This window comes from Chiloscyllium plagiosum, chromosome 31 (genome assembly GCF_004010195.1).
Source record: "Chiloscyllium plagiosum isolate BGI_BamShark_2017 chromosome 31, ASM401019v2, whole genome shotgun sequence".
Taxonomy (NCBI): Eukaryota; Metazoa; Chordata; class Chondrichthyes; order Orectolobiformes; family Hemiscylliidae; genus Chiloscyllium; species Chiloscyllium plagiosum.
Window position 1 is genome coordinate 18541202 of NC_057740.1, and position 19282 is coordinate 18560483.

The 19282-nt window shown below is 40.9% G+C and overlaps 1 protein-coding gene across 1 annotated transcript in view; it reads left to right on the forward strand.

Annotated features, from left to right (window-relative positions):
* slc1a6 (solute carrier family 1 member 6) overlaps positions 1-19282 on the forward strand; it is a 97002-nt gene that overhangs the window by 32690 nt on the left and 45030 nt on the right. Inside the window, exons 2-3 of the mRNA XM_043721091.1 lie at positions 3534-3783; positions 9692-9829. Of these exons, the coding sequence (XP_043577026.1) occupies positions 3567-3783; positions 9692-9829 (355 nt within the window). The 5' untranslated portion in view covers positions 3534-3566. The remainder of the gene's footprint in view (positions 1-3533; positions 3784-9691; positions 9830-19282) is intronic.

Genomic DNA, 19282 nt, shown 5'->3' on the forward strand with positions numbered 1-19282 from the left:
TGTGCTTTTTTGGAACTGGTCCTCCTGGGAGCAGATGCGGCGGAGTCGAAGGAATTGGGAGAATGGGATGGCGTTTTTACAGGGGGCAGGATGGGAGGAGGTGTAGTCCAGGTAGCTGTGGGGGTCGGTCGGTTTGTCGTAGATGTCCGTGTTGATTCGGTCGCCTGAGATAGAAATAGAAAGGTCGAGGAAGGGGAGGGAGGAATCTGAGACTGTCCAGGTGAATTTGAGGTCGGGGTGGAAGGTGTTGGTGAAGTGGATGAACTGTTCAACCTCCTCGTGGGAGCATGAGGCGGCGCCGATACAGCCATCGATGTAGCGGAGGAAAAGGTGGGGGGTGGGGCCAGTGTAGTTGCGGAAGATGGACTGTTCCACATATCCTACGAAGAGGCAGGCATAGCTGGGGCCCATGCGGGTGAGTTGGCTGACACCAGTATGTTTCTTAGAAAGGGGGATGGCTGCAGATGGTCCTGTCTTCCTCTACTCTGTCTGGTAGTTACCCATGCCCTTTCTGCTGTTTATTCTTCACCTGCAGTGTGACCACCTCACTAACTGTGCTGTCCATAACATACTCAGTATCATGGATGCTCCTTAGTGACTTCACCTGCAGCTCTAGCTTTGAAATGTGGTTTGCCAGTAGCGACAATTGAACATACTTTCTGCACACGTGGTCACTGGGGGCAACTGAAGCTTCTATGATTTGCCACATTTAATCTACATAAATATCTGAACAGACAGAATCTTCCAGAGGGTTTAAAAGTAATTACCAGATATGATTGGCAAAGGCAAATTCCAGCAATAAACTTACACAACAGAGGTGTCAAAAAACTGAAAATAGTTATTTTTTGTGTTAATGAGAATGAATCATAAACCAATCAACTGTCTAAACAGTGTGTAGCATATGACAAGGAGGTGTATAGCGCAGTGTATTTTTTTTGTTCAAAAGCCAACAAGAATATTAAAAACAACAATCATTTTATTTCATAAGGAGGCCATGGGATTTATATATTAAAATAGATGGTGTTTCTTTCTGTGGTGAATATTAGCAAACCTACCATGTGTGAATTTTGGATTGCATTTGGTTTTGGAAAAGAGGTGTGCTATGTAACTGCTAAAGAAATTGCCTTCATCTTGAACAGTTAATGGCCATTTTTGCATTTTGTATATTTGTATAACACAGTACAGCTGCATGATTTAGCAAAGAAGAACAAGAAAATTGTATGATCAGATTGAAAAGTAATTGGAATTAATCCAAGACTTTACATTCTACATGACAATACAAACTGCAAAGATAGATTGCCTTCCCATTTTGTCCTTATATTGGAAAAGCAACCTTTTATATTAACATTGTCCATAAACCCATATCTTGGGATCCTCATCTAGACTGAGACTGATATGAATGACAAAATTCTTCATCACATCCAATGTACCAGCTCAGTCTTTATCCAACTGAAGAAAAAAGTATTTGAGCACCAGGATCTCAAACATGAGACTCAAAATCATTGTTTACTAAGCAGGGATCCCTGTATTCCTATATAGTTTGGAGACCTGAACAACATAAGGCAGCTGCCTTAAAGCACTGGAGATGCCCTCATAAAATCTTCCAAATCCAGTGGCAAAAAAAGTATCCAACTGCATTGTCCTCTCCTCAGCTAACTTGTTTGGAATTGAGGTGCTAATCACTCAAAACCATCTTTGCTGTGCAGGACATTGTGTTTGTATGTCTGACACTCAGAGTCCCAAAGCAATTGCTCTAACTAGAACTCACTTGTGACGGGAGACTCTTTGGAGGACAACAAATATTTTTAGAGATGTCATTAAAACATCTTACTTATAAAGGTCATACATTCCCATTGATTCACATGAGTCCCTGGGTTGGGACTGACCAAAATAGAGAAGATTCATTAGGGAAGGCACGAAATACACTGAGAGGCTTCATTAGGATGGGGCAAAGTTGAGGCATAGGAGACCATGCACAAACTTCCCAATAACTCATCTTCTCAACCTTCCAAGTACTACCTGCCTAACATGTAGTGAAGTCTGCAGATTGCATATTGAACTGTTATCAGCTATCTCAGAACCCATAGCACTGTACTGGAGGTAGGTCATCATTAATCCTAAGGGACTGCCAAGCAAAGAATTATCATCATGTATGAAACTAAATTGGAAGCGGTTATCAACTAGATTTTAATATTGACTTATAGATAAGATTGAAGCCATATCCCATAATTGTGTTGAAAAATGATTACGTGTGAATAATTTTCCTATATTTTGTGAATCTCTCTATACCTTAATGGTATCAAAACACACTTCCTATGTTCAAAGGTTGAGTTGCATTGTGGTTTACATCGAAACATACATAGAATTCAGAAATAGACTAAGTAATCAAGTTTAGAACATGCGATAATTATGCCACAACAAAATCCAGTAAGAAATTCAGCAGCTGACAGGGAAGTGGCAGACAGGGTACTATATGGAGGAATAATTAATTAAAATTATTCTGAAGTTACAAACCAGTGCATATGGATTTGATCATCCGGGCACTTCACTGAAGATCCAAACTATACCAGGAGCAAGACACGATCAGCATCTTTTGGTCTATGCTTAAGGAGTGAATTTAGTCGAACCTGAAATTGTTTTGAATGTGGCGATGATCTGAAAATTATTTTAACTGATGAATGTTTAATCCAGTTTATATTTTAAGTGGGTTAATGACGCTAAAGTAGCAGACGCGTGAATATCACCAATGGGTCCAGCACTCAGTCTCTGCTCTCCCTCATAGTAACGGTATTGCGAAAGAAAGGGTTATGATCCGAAAGCGCCTTTTCCGTTACAAATGTTAATTGCTTGCAAAATCTATTTTCAGACAATAAATTCAAAGGATTAACCAATTACTGCCCAACACAAGGGCTGTACCGATTTAAAAATAGTTCATACTTGATAAAGTGTGAATGTGTGAACGTCGATGTTTCCCCATGCAAGTGTTCAGTGCAGCGTTGTGTGCACAGCGGCCCGCCTTCGGTTACCTATTGCTTTCAGTAATAATTAAACATAAAGGACAGTATTTATTGGCTCACTCACACCGAGAGTTGTACCACGGCCTTTAAACTTGAACCACGGGGGTGGTGGGAGTTTCCGCAGTATCAACTGGTCATTTTCTCTTTGGAAAGCGGGATTGAAATCCAGCCTGCAGGGTTTGGCTAAGGCAGGGAGCTCGGTTCACCGGAGAAACAGGAGAGAGAGTTTGGATCATACATTCGTTTTTAGGAAGTGAAATCAAAACTTACAAACGCAGATGTAACCCTGGCGAGGGAACAGACATGACACTGCCGTACCTCATCCCGGGGCTCCCCACTAAGTGTAGGTTGCATCAGTAACAGGAAGGTACAAGATTCCGTCCAGTTGATCTCAAAGACTTGATTAATGCTTCTAACTTAGTGCGTGTGTGCGCGTTGGATTCCGTTCAGAATACTCTGCAAATGTGATTTCGATCATTGTTTTTTGTTTCTTCTCCCCCCCCCCCCCCCAAGCAGTGCTGGAGGTCGGATCGAGCACTGGCGTTGACCATGAGTGAGCGGCAGACCAACGTGAACAGCCTGTTCCTGAACGAGGAGTCGGGAAAGCGGAGCGCCGCGGACAGCCGAGTGCAGCGCTTACAGAAGGCGGTGCGCAGCCGAGCTGGAAGAGCAAAGAAGAGCTTGAGCAACATCAGCCGCCAAAGTGTGCTCAGCTTCCTCAAGAAAAATGCCTTTGTCCTTTTAACTATCTTTGCGGTCATTCTGGGTAAGAAATTCGGCTACGTATGATTCTATAAGAGGCGGCTAATCGTGTTTTGGAAACATTTGGACACATGACAGTCTGGGTTTTATCCAAATTACATAACAAATAAAAACAGCTTGACCAAAGTTGATATACATGTTAAAAATCACACAACGCCAGGTTATAGTGATTTTTAACTTTGTATACCCCAGCCCAACACCGGCATCTCCAATCATGACTGCATTTAATGTGATCTCTTAAAGAAAACTCTTAACGGTTGATTCAATATACTCAAAAATATGGCCAAAAGGCCCAGCCAAATTCCTTTTGAGAACAGATCCATCAGCAATGGTTTGGCCTCCCACAACTTCTCCAGATGACAAGTTTAGCTCCACATTCCCCTAACCTGCCTGTACCATTCCACACAAATGTTCATGATCCTGGTGGGAAGGGACTGTTAAAGTATTGCAGGGAAATAGCTCAGCACAGTTCAAAACATTTAGTTTTGCACCATCTGGATAAAAGCTGGAATACAAGCATTCTCTTTGTTTCAAAAGGATATGAGCACAACTTTTCTAATGCAGTCTTCTGACTTGGAATGACAGTTTGTTCAACAGTGAACCTTTTAGAAGACAATGTTACCCTCCAGTGACCAATATTCTCGATTTTGACCAAAAGATGCCTAATGCAGAAGTACAAACACATAAATTTGTACTACAGCTCATGCAATCCAGTGCTTATTAATACAGTGTTGAAATTTTCATTGATTTATCTTCTACAAACATATGACTTTCTTAATCAGTATGACACACCACTTTTCCACATTATGCTTCACTTTGGCTCCTTACTAATCATGTTAGACCCATGTTGAAGTACAACTGCTATATGTTGGTCAACTTACATTAAAGGTACTTGATTGGAACTCTACAGAAATCCCCTCGATCTTTCACCATAATTTTGGTAAGCCCTCAGTAGGTCCCATTCACAAAGAACCAGAATCTCAGTTGAAACTGACTGACGATGCTACTTCTTTCAACATTCCACTAATTTCCAACTGAAGTTACAAGTTCAGACTAGACAAACCCCCCCACAACATTGACCTTTAAATCCATATCTGCTAGATTGCTCTGCAATATTCCTTGATTCAACAATGCAGAATAATCTGTACTTCATAGCTAAATATTCAAGTGGCTGACCTAATGGAAAGGAAGACCTCATCTGCATCTGTGAAAACTTTAATCTAGCGTCTTTTGATGGAGCAGAATGGAGACATATCTTTATCTATCCATACTATTATTGACCTGGGAGTGCATGATTAGCAGTGTAGAGGGGATCTGACTTTCCATCAAATTGTGCCTTGCCTGACCTGATACAATTTGGTGATGACTGCAGAGATTAACTCTCCAGTAATTAGGTTATATGAAATCAGGGTGTGTTTGGTGAAAGAGTGGTAAGGGAAATTGACTTTGTCTTCACCATGCTAAGGATGAGATTGGCCTGCTTGTTAGGACAGTAATGTTCCTTTGTCAGCACTCACATCCATCATATGGATACATAATCAAACATATGTATATAATCATATACCTATGGTATATTCCAAAAGGTACATGCATGTAACTGCATTGCAACAGCCATATAAACATTTCCTACAGAAAATGAAAATATCCACACTTATCACCGACAGATAATTCTGATCTATCCATGTTGGTTTCCAGGGTTAATCTAATCACTGATCTGTGTAACATCACCATTTGGTGCTGCATGTTACAAAGTTCATTCTGTGGTGGGTAAGTACTTGAGTTTGTGGTTTCAGTCCCTCTCATAAGCAATCTGAGCAGTTTATTTTTATGTAAGTTAGTTGTGTGATCATTTCTAACTGTAGAATTATAGAACTCCACACTGTAAGAATGAAACTCCATCATTATCTGCAAGAGATCACTGTTAAATGCAAAAGCACTTCTTCAGTCTTTCGGAAGTTGGACCCACTTAACAATGGATGGGACAAAGCTTGGTTTAAATAAGAAACTGCTTTATTCCAAGTAAAGTGAAGCAACAAAACCGAATGATCAGAATTCACCTAATGTTATGAAATAAGGAACACACATTACCTTTGCTCACTGTGGTTATTTTAGTTAAGTAAAACAGAATAATCAGTGTGTATGCTGTCCTATAGCTCAGGGTAGATCCTGTCTCCCCATAGTCTTTGACTTTCAATCTTCCACAAAGTTCTGTGTTCTGATTTATAAAAAAGCTTGTTTCATTGATGAACACACAGTAAAGGCTCCTTCAATATTATAGCATCATAGGGCAAGCTGCACGACCCAGACAGGCTACTGTTACTCTCTGGAACAATGATTGTTTGTTGATATATTGCTCTTCCTTTATGCGTGTTTCTGTTTTCTACATCTATGTAATAATGTTACCCTCAAATCATTCACTTTAAAAATGAATTATTTATTCAATTTATGCAGAAAAATTCAGAATTTGTAAACAATAGCAATTGTGGTGGAAGATGGGAATAAAGGCTGCACCTGGGAGTTGGGAGCAGAATCTGAGAAGGAGAATCACTGCTCAAGAGTGGAGGCTGGGCCTTAGAAGCTGAAGTTGGTAGTTGGAAGAATTGGAGTTTGGGGTTGGACAGTGGAACAGAACTGGTGTATGGAAAGGATCATGCTTTAGGAGAGGAGACTTTGAGTTGGGACCAGAGCCAGAGAGGGATAAAGATCTATGATCAGGAGAAGAAACCTGTAACAGAGGATTGAAATTCTGAAGAGGGGCCAGTGTCAGGTGTGATGGATCAGGGGTCAGGAATGGTAGTGACATTGGTGGGTGTGGGAGGAATCAGGACAGATACCTAGGGAGAAGGATCACTGATTTCAATAGAAATAAAAGAAAAAGAGATGTAAAGTTGGTTGCTAAGCTTCTCACTGTTGCTGTATCACTTTCCTCGCACCTTTGACTCTCAATTTTTCCATATTACCCCAGTTGAACTATCTGCTAGGCTGATATACTATCCCCTTGCATGTTTATCTCTCATTTCACCTGAATCCAATCCACATTTTCATTTGCTTTCTCTTGAATATCTAAAGGAAGCTGACACACACCTTCAACCTCAACCCTGCTCTTTCCTGCTTTTCTTCACTTCCCAGTCTCTTTCCCAGCTTTAATTGCTTTCAAATTTCAACTTGTTTTATTAAAAAAAAATTCAATGAGGTATGAACTACCCATCTTTCTTTCTATTTGTTTTTATTTTGATCTTCCACTTCAGAGATGGTTGAGGTAAGTATCTCGGATACAAATAAGTGGTAACAAAAACCTTTTTCTGTTAGTAAAGCACACGATGAAATTATGACTTAATCTCAAGTCATTTTTTGAAAATTTAAACAATATTAAAGAAGAAAACACAATCTCTCTCATTCCTTTAACTTATCTCTCAGTTTTATGCTCTTTCTAAAGTTTTTGGACTACAAATGAAAAATAGGTAAAAACAATGACTGCAGATGCTGGAAACCAGATTCTGGATTAGTGGTGCTGGAGGAGCACAGCAGTTCAGGCAGCCTGAACTGCTGTGCTCTTCCAGCACCACTAATCCAGATACAAATGAAAAATGATGACAGGCATGTCACCAGAACACTTATAATTTTCTTCTATTTTTCTCACTCTCTTTATTTCTCCCTCTTACACAGAGTTTAAACACACTGAATTTAATGTATCCTCCAGTAAACCTTTTGAGATTCAGCCTCCCGTTTTATAAAACTATTTGAAGAACTGCTACTGAGCAAAAATTTCTAGAAGCTAGACAAAATTGTTCCATTGCTACATCTGGCCAAAAGGACAATCCATCCTGCAAGACCAAATATACTTTCATACTCAGACTCCGCGGACAACAGAATTCAACTCAAGAGTTATAGTTCAGGGCAGTCAAAGTCAAGTTAGAATATTTGAAAAGAATCTAAGGCCAAGTAAAAACTAATGAAGACATTTAAAAAGTGCAAAAGAAAGTTGATTGGATGAGTTTGATTTTGTTTGTGTTAACTATGGAATTTTAGAATTTTCTGTTCTCATTGTTTGACAATTTCAGTTCCTGTGAAAATTATGGCCAATTTTAATAAAATTCAGAAATCATTTCTTTCAGAATCTAGAAAAAAATCCAGGCCCTTTCTGGAGAAGCAGGTCCTCGGTACCAGAACAGATTTTTTTTTAGATTCCCTACAGTGTGGAAACAGGCCCTTCAGCCCAACAAGTCCACACCAACCCTCCGGAGAGTAACCCACCCAGTCCCATTTCCCTCTGGCCAATGCACCCAACACTATGGGCAATGTTACAGGAGCTTTCCTAATATTCTGCTCTATCAATAGATCACAGTTGCACCAGCCCGCAATTTCTTGGCATCTGGTGCCTTGTAATGTACAGAAGATGATCTAAGTAGCCTAATCTGGATTTAGTGCTTAACCATGGTTACAAATACCTTTTTTAAAACTTTGGAACAGTAAACTCCTCCACAATACCACCCTCAATCTATATCTTTACATATATAATACCTATATCTATATCTATAATAGATTGTTCAGAGCACGGAGAATAAAGCTCTTCCATCCCTAATATGAATAGCAATGGGATCATTCAAAGTCCAGACTAATTTATTTTCCATTGCAGTATGTGAATTGAGATATCCCGAATCACTTAATTCACAATTCTAAATATGTTTATTATTATAATTTACATAAACTCCACATCACAGAAACAAACCATTCAGATCAATGTATTTCTGCACCACATAAACTTTCTTCCCATATCCTTTCATCCAACCTTATCAGTATATCTTTCCATTCTTTATTTACCTAACTTCCTCCCAATACATCTACTTACCTGAACTACACCATATAGAACATAGAACAATACAGTGCAGAACAGGCTTTTCGGCCCTCGACTTTGCGGCGACCTGTGAACCAATCTCATCTCATCCCTACACTATCCAAAAATCATCCATGTGCTTATCTAAGGATTTTTTAAATCTCCCTAATGTGGCTGAGTTGACTACATCAGGCAACATCCTGGTAAATCTCCTCTGCACCGTTTCCAATGCTTCCACATCCTTCCTGTAATGGAATGACCAGAACTGTACACAATATTCCAAGAGTGGCCACACTAGCGTTTTGTATATTTGCTGCATGATATTGCGGTTCAGGAACTCAATCCCTCTATCAATGAGAAATGACAAACAGCAGTGGTCCTGAAATAGATCCTTGTGGCACACCAGTAGTAACTGGACTCCACACTGAATATTTTCCTTCAACCACCACTCGCTGCCTTCTTTCAGAAAGCCAGTTTCTAATCCAAATTCTAATATGGTAGTGTATTCCATATTCTTATCACTCATTGAGCACAGAAGTTTCTTTTGAATTCTCTAATTAATTGGTGACAGCTTTTTGTTAAGGCCTTAAAGTTTTGCACTGTCTTTGGTAGAAACATTTTATTTATGTCTACTCTATTAAACCTTTTCTGAACCTTAGAGACCTACAACCTCAGTACAACCTCAAACATGTATCCACATGTCTATTGCTGCCAACTAGTTGAAAATTAGATTTGGAAGGACAGTCAGACCCTTAGTTCTGATTCTCGTGCAACACACTTCAAACATGTTAATGTTATTATTCATCTTTAATATTTGAAAGGACTGCATCAAGGAACGGCAACAAGATGATATTCTCCATATCTATCCCTTCATCTCTTCCCACCTCCTGTATTCCCCCGACCCATTCTCTTTCCCCTCTGCTCATATTTGTGTCTCTGGAAAATGATGACTTTTAGGTTTCCAAACCCTTCTTTTTTTGTCTCAAGTTTATTAATTAATACAGAAAGTCACGAGCATTATTATTCTGTTTACCCTGATATTTTGCAGGAAACTCAGTTTATTTTGACTTTTTGGCAGGTATAATTCTAGGGTTTACCCTCCGTCCCTACAAGCTGTCCTATCGTGAGATTAAGTATTTCTCTTTCCCGGGTGAGTTGCTGATGAGAATGCTGCAGATGCTGGTGCTCCCACTCATTGTTTCCAGTCTGGTTTCAGGTAAGAGGGTTTAAACTATTACCGATGTCAATCAAAAATAATGTCTAGAATATTTGTATGGCTTTATAAAATACAGGGTCTCCAATTTCAAATCCTAATGACAATCAAAGAATTTATGGAGATGAAGTAATGCAGAAGAAGCAATGATTAGACAGGGATAAAGTTTTACTTCTGCAAAATGTGTTTCATAAGGTAATAAATCATGCCGATGGAGGGAAAATGCAAATTGCAACAGTGAAGAAAGTTCTCAGAGTCCGACGGGACCTTGATCAGATGGGCCAAAGGGCAGGTGGAGTTTAATTCAGATAGATATGGGTTGTTGAATTTTGGTCAGGCAAACTAGGGCAGGATTTATACAGTTAATAGTAGGGCCTTGGGGAGTGTTGCTAAACAAAGAGACCTTGGCGTGCAGATGCATAGTTCCTTGAAAGTGGAGTTTCAGGTAGACAGCATAGTGAAGAAGGCATTTGGTACTCTTGCCTTTACTGGTCAGTGCATTGAGTATAGGAGTTGGGATATCATGCAACGGATGTCCAGTACATTGGTGAAGCTACTTTTAGAATACTTCATACAATTCTGATTTCCCTGGCATAAGGAAAATGTTGTTAAACTTTAAAGGGTACAGAAATGATTTACAAGGATGTCGCTGCGAATGAAGGGTTTGAGCTACTGGGAGGGGATGAATAGGCTGGGGCTGTTTTCCATGGAGTGCTGGAGGTTGAGGGGTGACCTTATAGAGGTTTATAAAAATCATGAGGAGCATGGGTAGGTAGAATTGCCAAGGTGTTTTTCCCAAGGAAGGGGAGTCCAAACCTGGAGGGCACAGGTTTAAGGTGAGAGGGTAAAGATTTAAAAAGGACCTTAGGGGCAACTTTTTCACGCAGAGGGTAGTATGAATATGGATTGAGCTGCCAGAGGACGTGATGGAGGCGGTTACAATTGTAACATTTAAAAGGCTTTTGAATGGGTATATGAATAGGAAGGGTTTAAAGAGATATGGGCCAAATGCTGGCAAATGGGACTGGATAAGTTTAGGATATCTGGTCAGTTCAGAGGAGTTGGACCAAAGGGTCTGTTTCCGTGCTGTGTAACTCTATGACTCTATGACAACAGGAACCCCATCAATAAGAATGAAACAGTAATCAAGACCAGCACCACCAAAAAGCAAGGAACCGAACATGGAGAAGCGAGGGACAGTATACTGAGAATATGAGAAACAGAACAAGTAGGGAGTCACCATGGGATAGCCTGATCTGCAGCTTGAATTATGAGTTCCAAATCAGGAGTTACTTTTCCGTGTCAAGGTACAGAACCAAATTGAACTAGTGAATAAACTTCTGGAAAGGGGAGAAGAACAATCTGAATTCATGGTATACTAGAGACCAATGCACAAGAAAGTGTAGTATAAAGACTTGTGGACACAGTTCAAGAATTATATTTTAGAATATTAAAGTGATAGATCTTAAGAACAGTTATTGTGGAATTACTCCTGATGCTACATTTTGGAATAGATAATATATATTAATGGATGATTGGAGAGATAATATTGAAAAAGAAAGGGTCCACGACTCTGGGACAAGCTGTGGCAGAGAGAACCATTCATATGGGTCAATCTTCAATGTATCTGTATTGTATCAATAATCTTACAAAAATGTAAATAGAACTCTGGGGAGTATTTAAAGCAGTGACCTGGGTCAGGGTCATTCAATGTTGTGACATTTTTGGAGCAGTTGGAAGTGTGGCAATTGTTGTGATCATATGGGCTTTCAGCTGAAATCCTTAAGTTCCCAATTCTGATTAACAATAATATAAACCATCATTGTTTTGACCATATGTTTGCTAAAGAGATGACTGCACGTCAGCAGAGTGAAGCATGTATTCCCGTTACCAGTGACAGCTGTACATATTGCCAGGGAACTCAAAGTCCAGTAGTAAGCTCAGTGGGCATAGATTTGGGAATCTGAGTATTAGTAGACTGCAGGAACATTACCTAGCATGACAGAATAGAGGTGAACAACCAGAATGTGTATGGGATTTTGTATTTTTGGATATAATATCAAGAAAATTCTCTCTTGCATTACACTTGTTGCGTTATCCTGGGCTAGCCCTCTCAAAATGTACTATTGATGGTAGCTTTGTACAGTTTGATTGCATAACTATTTGCGTTCTATACTTTTGTGACTTTGTACGTATTTTCATTTCCAGTAGGACATTCTATTCTTTGATCTCTATACAAACATGGAGCAATGATTGGAGGGTTTTTTTTAAATATTGAGGGGACTGCCGTTAGGAGAATATCTGTTCATGTCACAGCTGTTGGAAGGTTAGATAGATTCTGTTTAATTATGTATTGATTTTGTTTAGTCAGGTGAAATTTAACTTTCAGCTGCTAGAGTTAGACAATTATTCTTGTACTTTTCATATTCCAGGTTCAGTATCTCTGCGCTGATTATTCTCTGGGTTAAACAGAAACAGGCTCCTTGCAGTTTTCCAACAAATGCTAATTTTTTTTTTGTACAAGTTTGTCAGTACTTTGGACTGAGTATCTGCTTGTCTCTGTTGTCACTTGCAAGCAGTATGGATTCAGGCTTGCTCCATTCAGCTGAGATTATCTTGGGAAACATATTTGTCTAGTTCTTCTTAGGCTGTCCTAGAAGACTCCGTAATTGCCCAGCTTGATAGGTCAGATAACTTATCATTGTTGGAAAGCACATTGTCGGAATTGTACATGCGCACATCCCAGCTGCCCTTCTGGTTACAGCAACGGTTCAGGGGTTTTTCTCTTCCCTTCTGTTCATTACAGACTGATAATATGCATTACATGAGTAATGAGTGATTTTTAAGAGGAGCAAATAGAAGCTCCTAAACACTGAAGGCTCTTCAAAACCTCACAGTTCCCTCTTTTTTAAATAAAACCATGACATTGCTGCAAATGCTCAGGCAATCTGGAGAGGAGTACAGAGTTAACGTTTCACGTAAATGACCTTTTGTCTCTTTTTTTCTACCGTTCCTTTGACATAACCTTGCCTTAATGGCAGCATTCTTACCTCTGAATTAAAACGCGTTCAGTTCAGAGCTCCTCTCCAAGCATTTGAACCTTGACTAACATTTCATTGCAGCACTGAGGGAATCACAGGTTCAGGGGTTGGAATATTAAATTAATATCTGTCAGTTCAAATGGGCATAGAATATATAAAGTGGCACTATTCAAAGGAGAACAAAATGCCTAGTATTCACCCCACAAACAATATCAACAAACACATTACATGGTCACTTACCTCTGAATTCTCAGGGGCCTTGTTTTGCTGTTTGTCTGATACTTAAGCTAACAAAAAAAACTAAATTACAACAAAGTCAATTGGCAGTTGGGATGTTAAAGGCATTAGTTAAATGCAGTTTTTTTCTTGCCAGTGAAAACTCTTACATAGAAGATTTCATACACCTCACTGGTTTCTTCGCTTGTTTCATCTTGCAGGAAAGAATAAAAAAAAGTCACTTTTTTAAAATTCACTCCCCAGTGGAATCAAGTCTGGGTTTTGCATTCTGTCTTGTCTAATGTACTTTTGTACAGTGTGGTCTAACATATTAGTTCCTAGCCGCAGTTGACTAACTCGGAATCCAGACGTGGTTATATACATTTCTGATAAATAAATAGAAATAAGAAATAAGCAGCAATGCTTGTGGTCAGGGAATAGGGTTAGGGTTATTCATGTTTACATTGTTGACCGGATTTAATATTCACCTGGCATGTTTGGAGGTGAGGGGGAGCGAAAATCTAGCTGTGGCTTTCCCACCTGCTACTCCTCTGCCTCGGAGCTGCCTGAACCTTTATAGCGATGGGGGAGCAGGTACGGGTGGTCTACACACCCCAGATCTATTGAGGCATTTAGAGGCCCTCATCTTACTGCCTGTCTTTTACCCACAATGGGAGGGAGGCCTACACCACTAGGGAATGTGCTGTAACTGCGCAGGCTGGTGCCGAGTGAGGGTAGGGGGGAGACCTGCTTTTGGAGGTCTTGCAGCCCTGTTCGAAGCATCTCCCCTCCTCACAGAAATGTTATTCCCTCCCTTTTAACACTGGAACCTGCCTCTTGAATCTAGAGCCCCATCCCCTCACTGCTTTTGCTGGGCTCCTTGGCATGGTGGGGTTGCTTGCAGGCCCATACATGACCACTGCTCCTGGCTGGGACTGTAGAGCTGCCCGCCATCTCTAATGCAGGACATCCTCCTGGGAAAAGGGTTGAAGTCTCACTTTAAAGCAATTTGCAATCCAGTGTTAAACTATGGGTAGCTAATGGCATTGTAGATGGATCTCCACCAACCTTTCATCTGGGCCAGGAGGCAGGGACTGAGGTGCCTGTAAAATCCAACTCACTGGATGTATTTGGACTGTGACCAGTTTGTTCACAAAATGGTAAAATAAAAAGCATGACTGGTGAAGGTTTTTTGATGTTTGGATGTGCTTTACTTCCTTGTTACTGCTTACTGGTGTCATGTGGAAATGACATGTGCTGCAGTTAGAAACAACATTCTAACACTATAGAAGCATTAGCAACATTGTACAGAGAGAGGAGCCATCATTTGTAGTCAGCTCAAGGGATCAGAATGACCATTGCAGGCAAGCAGAAGAAAGTGAACCCATCTAATGGCATTGGCAATGGGCAACCTTTGTAAACTTTGGACAAAAACCTGGGCTCAGATTTGATAAATTCACAACAGAGTTTAAACTGGCAAAAGAGAAAGACAGCAAAGTTTCACACTGAATAGTGGTAAATATTTGACAAGAAAGTGTCCTTTGAAGTATATTTACTTGTGTTGTATTTAAGGCATTCTCACCTAGAAGGAGGTCCTTTTGCTGAAACCGAGGCTCTGCATCCAGACTTGTGGCTAGTTACTGACTTCACTTGGACAGTACTGCTTTAAAAACTGTGTGTGTGTGTGTGTGTGTGTGTGTGTGTGTGTGTGTGTGTGTGTGTGTGTGTGTGTGTTTTTCTGATTATTCTGTAATTTATGCACACTCTATTAATAATAACAAGGATGATGGTTGTGGTTCTTGGACATTGGTTATCTCAGCTGCAGGACATTTCTGCAAGAGTTCCTCAGGTTTGTGTTCTAGGCCCAATTATCTTCAGCTGCTTCATCAATGTTCGGCGCCATTCGTGACTCCTCAGATACTAAAGCATTCCATGTCCAAATGCAGCAAGTCTTGAACAATATGGAGGTTCCGGGCTGACAAATGGCAAGTAGCATTCATACCACAGAAATTCCAAGCTATGGCCATCTTCAACAAGGGAGAATGTAATCATCACCCCATCACCCATGATCAATGACATCACCATAACTGACAACATCCTGGACTAACTGTGAAAGGATTGTGGCCATAGACCTAGGAATCTTACAATGAGTAATTCATGTTCTGACTCCCCAAAGTCTACCCACCATCTACAAGGCACAAGTCAGGAGCATGATGGAATACTCCCAACTTGCTTCGATGGGTGCAGCTCCATCAACACTCAAGAAGGTTGACACCGTCCAGGACAAAGCAGCCCACTTGATTGGCATCACTATATATAAACTTTCACTCCCTCCATCACTGATATTTGGTAATACCTGTGTGAACCATCTACAAGATGCACTGCTGAAATCCTCCAGCGCTCATTACATAGCACTTTCCAAGTCTACAATCACTACCATCTAGAAGGACAAGGGCAGCAAATACATGGGAACACCACTGCTTGTAATTTCCCCTCCAAGCCCCTCTCCATTGTGGCTTGGAAATATATTACTCAGTGTCACTCGGTTAAAATCCTGGAACTCCCTCCCTAATGTGGGTCTACCTACAGCAAACTGACTGCAGGTCACCACTACCTTCTCAAGGGCGACTAGGAATGGGGTAATAAATGTTGACCAGCCAGCAATGCCCACATCTTATAAATTATATTGTTTACTGTATTAGTTTAGCAGCTATTCTATAGCAGATTGATTCCTGTTATTAAAATATTCCAAATGTAACTAATGCGGTATAGGTACTAAACCATCAGTCTTAGCTCAAAAAGGCCGTATTGTTAAGCAAACCCAGATAGATTTGGGAAGAAAAAAAGAAGATGCATTTCTATTTTGTTAAAATTTATAACCCTGTACTTGGTGAAGATATCGGAATAGCACTGAACTGAATATTACTCTTCTGTCTTGCTAGATTGTGCCAGGGACTATATGGGCTGTCTGCTATATTCTTCTGATCTCAGTCCAAAATTAGTGGGCGTATTTATAAATGAAATAATTGCATAAAATCAAAAGCATATAGAAACTAAGTGGTGTGAGAAATTAAACTTGCAAAATAGTCAAAAGTCCAAATCCAGATTATTTTAATAAAAGCTCAGGGGAAGCAGCATTAAGCAGTGACCTCCGTGTGCTTAATTCGAGAGGCCAGTGCAGTGCAAGCAATGGGAAATCTGAGCTAAGTCCCACAGTTGTAGCAGCATTCTAGTATATATTGCTGAGGTCTTGCACCTTCCTTTTCGGCTCTCTCCACCTGAAGGCCGCTAATTAGTGATAAAGTCCTGACCTAACCATGGCAAAATTCCTGTGATTGTTTATTACAGGTAGGCTGGGAAGGCAGGCCACAAATTTATTTCAGCTGGTGAAATAACTCCACAAAGACTAGTATCCCAGCACCAAGAGACCTTTCATTTACACATGGAGAGTCCCTGACACTAAACCAGCTCCCTCCGAGGCAGTTTTCAGAGTGAACAGAATGTCTGACATTCCTGTTTTTTTTTTAGCAGTGACACTCAAGTTTATTATTTTTTTTTCTTTATTTTTTTTCCTTAAACCCCCACACTACCGCCTAACCGCGGTAGTGCTTATTTTTCCCCAGCACCCATGGTGTGTGTGCGCGCAGGTGTGAGACACAGTGAAAGACACAAGGTGCACAAATCTTTATTCAATTTCCACCACCAGGAAGATAGGAAAACACCCGGGTGGCCAGTGATAAGCAGTGCCCTTCACATCAAAGGGCAGTGCTGTGTGATCAAAACAGTGAAGGGGAGGGTAGGGACTAAATCAAAATAAAGTTGGAGGGGGAACATTCCTGTTTATTTTTTTTTTCTTTTTTTTTAAATTTAACCTCCACACTACCACCTAAGTGCGGTAGTGCTTATTTTATCCCCAGCACCCATGGTGTGTGTGTGCAGGTGTGAGACACAGTGAAAGACACAAAGTGCACGAATCTTTATTCAAATACCACCACCAGGAAGATAGGGAAACACCCGGGTGGCCAGTGACAAATACTGCCCTTCACATCAGAGGGCAGTGCTGTGTGATCAAAACAGTGAAGGGGAGGGTAGGGACTAAATCAAATAGAGTTGGAGGGGGAACATTCCTGTTTATTTTTTTTTTTCTGAGATGGATTGAGCCTTGATACTGTTATTGCTGGAAAAAGAGGAAGAAATTCTCTGAAGATGTTCTAGACACAAGAGGCAGGCCATAGTCCAGTACATGCTGCCTGTGAAAGAGTCTGAATCAGAGGGTCTAGATGTGGGATGAAAACATTACAGGAAAAGCTACAAACGAAAGGCTCAGCTGACACCCCTGGACATCCCTGTGATGGGGGGAGGAATATAGTGATTGGAATCAGGTTGACTTCATTGACTAAGAGGTCATTGATTGCATTTGCTAACCTGGGCCAATCAGAAAAGCCTGGCTGTTAATATACACAGGAGGGATTTTTTTTTCTTTTTTTTTTCTTTTTTTCTTTTTTTCTTTAACCCCCACACTACCGCCTAAGTGCGGTAGTGCTTATTTTATCCCCAGCACCCATGGTGTGTGTGTGCAGGTGTGAGACACAGTGGAAGACACAAAGTGCACAAATCTTTATTCAAATACCACCACCAGGAAGATAGGGAAACACCCGGGTGGCCAGTGACAAATACTGCCCTTCACATCAGAGGGCAGTGCTGTGTGATTAAAACAGTGAAGGGGAGGGTAGGGACTAAATCAAAATAGAGTTGGAGGGGGAACATTCCTGTTTATAGCTGTCAGCCAGGGCTCCCTGATTGGACCAGATTAACAGCCTTAATCAGGGAACTTCTATTCTATGAGGTCCACCTGACCGACCTCATTATCCTGTTTATAGCTGTTAGCCAGGGCTCCCTGATTGGACCAGATTAACAGCCCTAATCAGGGAACTTCTATTCTATGAGGTCCACCTGACCGACCTCATTACAATTACTCCATTCCTCACCCTTTGAGCTCCTCCTGCAGTTTTAGCACGGGACCAGGTTCTTACAACTCTGCTTTGGGTGGTGTGTAATGTACAGTAGCTCGCCTCTTGCACCCAGACTGATTCAGAAGAAATTCATTCTCCTCTTCAGTTGGTAAAGATGTCAAAGTGGTGACAGCTACGTTCATCTCAGATTTCAACACCTGACCGAGAGGGAGAGTCCACAGTTTCTGGAACAGTTGGAAACAATATCGAGCAGTCAGGCTTGTTTTATTCCCACACCATTTGCAAGTTTGCAGCTTTCATATGATCCTGTGCTTGTTCAGGACCATTGCACCACTACCTAAACTTTATACATCACTGGACCGAACCTCGCATCGACTGTCTCTCTTACCCATTCAGGGTCATTCCCGTGGTTCCTCACCAAACTCTGTCCCCTGAAGTAAACTGTTTCTCTCACTTAGCGGATTCTTGTGTCCAGCACTGGTGCTCCTGATGCTGTTGCACCCTGCATCCCAAATCCAGGATTTAACCTGGTGCTGAGTGTGCTTCCCATTACCAACTCTGCTGGAGCTATCCCTGTAGTTGTATGAGGGGTGGTCCTATAATCAAACAGGTACCGGGACAGTTTGGTATCTGGTGAAGCTATAGGCTATTCCTTTAAGACTGCCTTCAAAGCTTGGACTGCTGTTTCTGCCAGACCATAAGATGACAGATGATATGTAGCTGTCCCTCCATGACAAATACCATTCAATTTTAGGAAATTCCCTGCTGGTAAATGATGAGTCATTATCTGTGACCAACACTTTTGGGAGTCTATGCAATGCAAAAGATGTGCACAGTTTTTCTGTTGTCTTCTCCATGTTTGACAAACAAATGCTATGCACAACCAGCCATTTTGAATGGATATCCACAATGAATAAGAATATTGAGTCCACGAAAGTACCTGCATATGTAACTTGAGTCCCAGGTTTACCCTGTCGTTTCCATGAATGTGGGGGATCTGCTGGCAGTAAGGTTTGTCCTTGTTGGCATTGCCCCACCAATGCAGCTCCGTCAGCATCCAATCCTGGCCACAAGGCATAACTCCTTGCCAATGTCTTCATTTTGGAACCCCTTGGATAACCCTGGTGAAGTGCAGCCAGTATCTTTGCTTGGGACAATCACTCTTGATATCCATGATAAAATGCCGCCCTCTACTTTGATCTGGTCTTTCCTGATCCGAAAGGTTT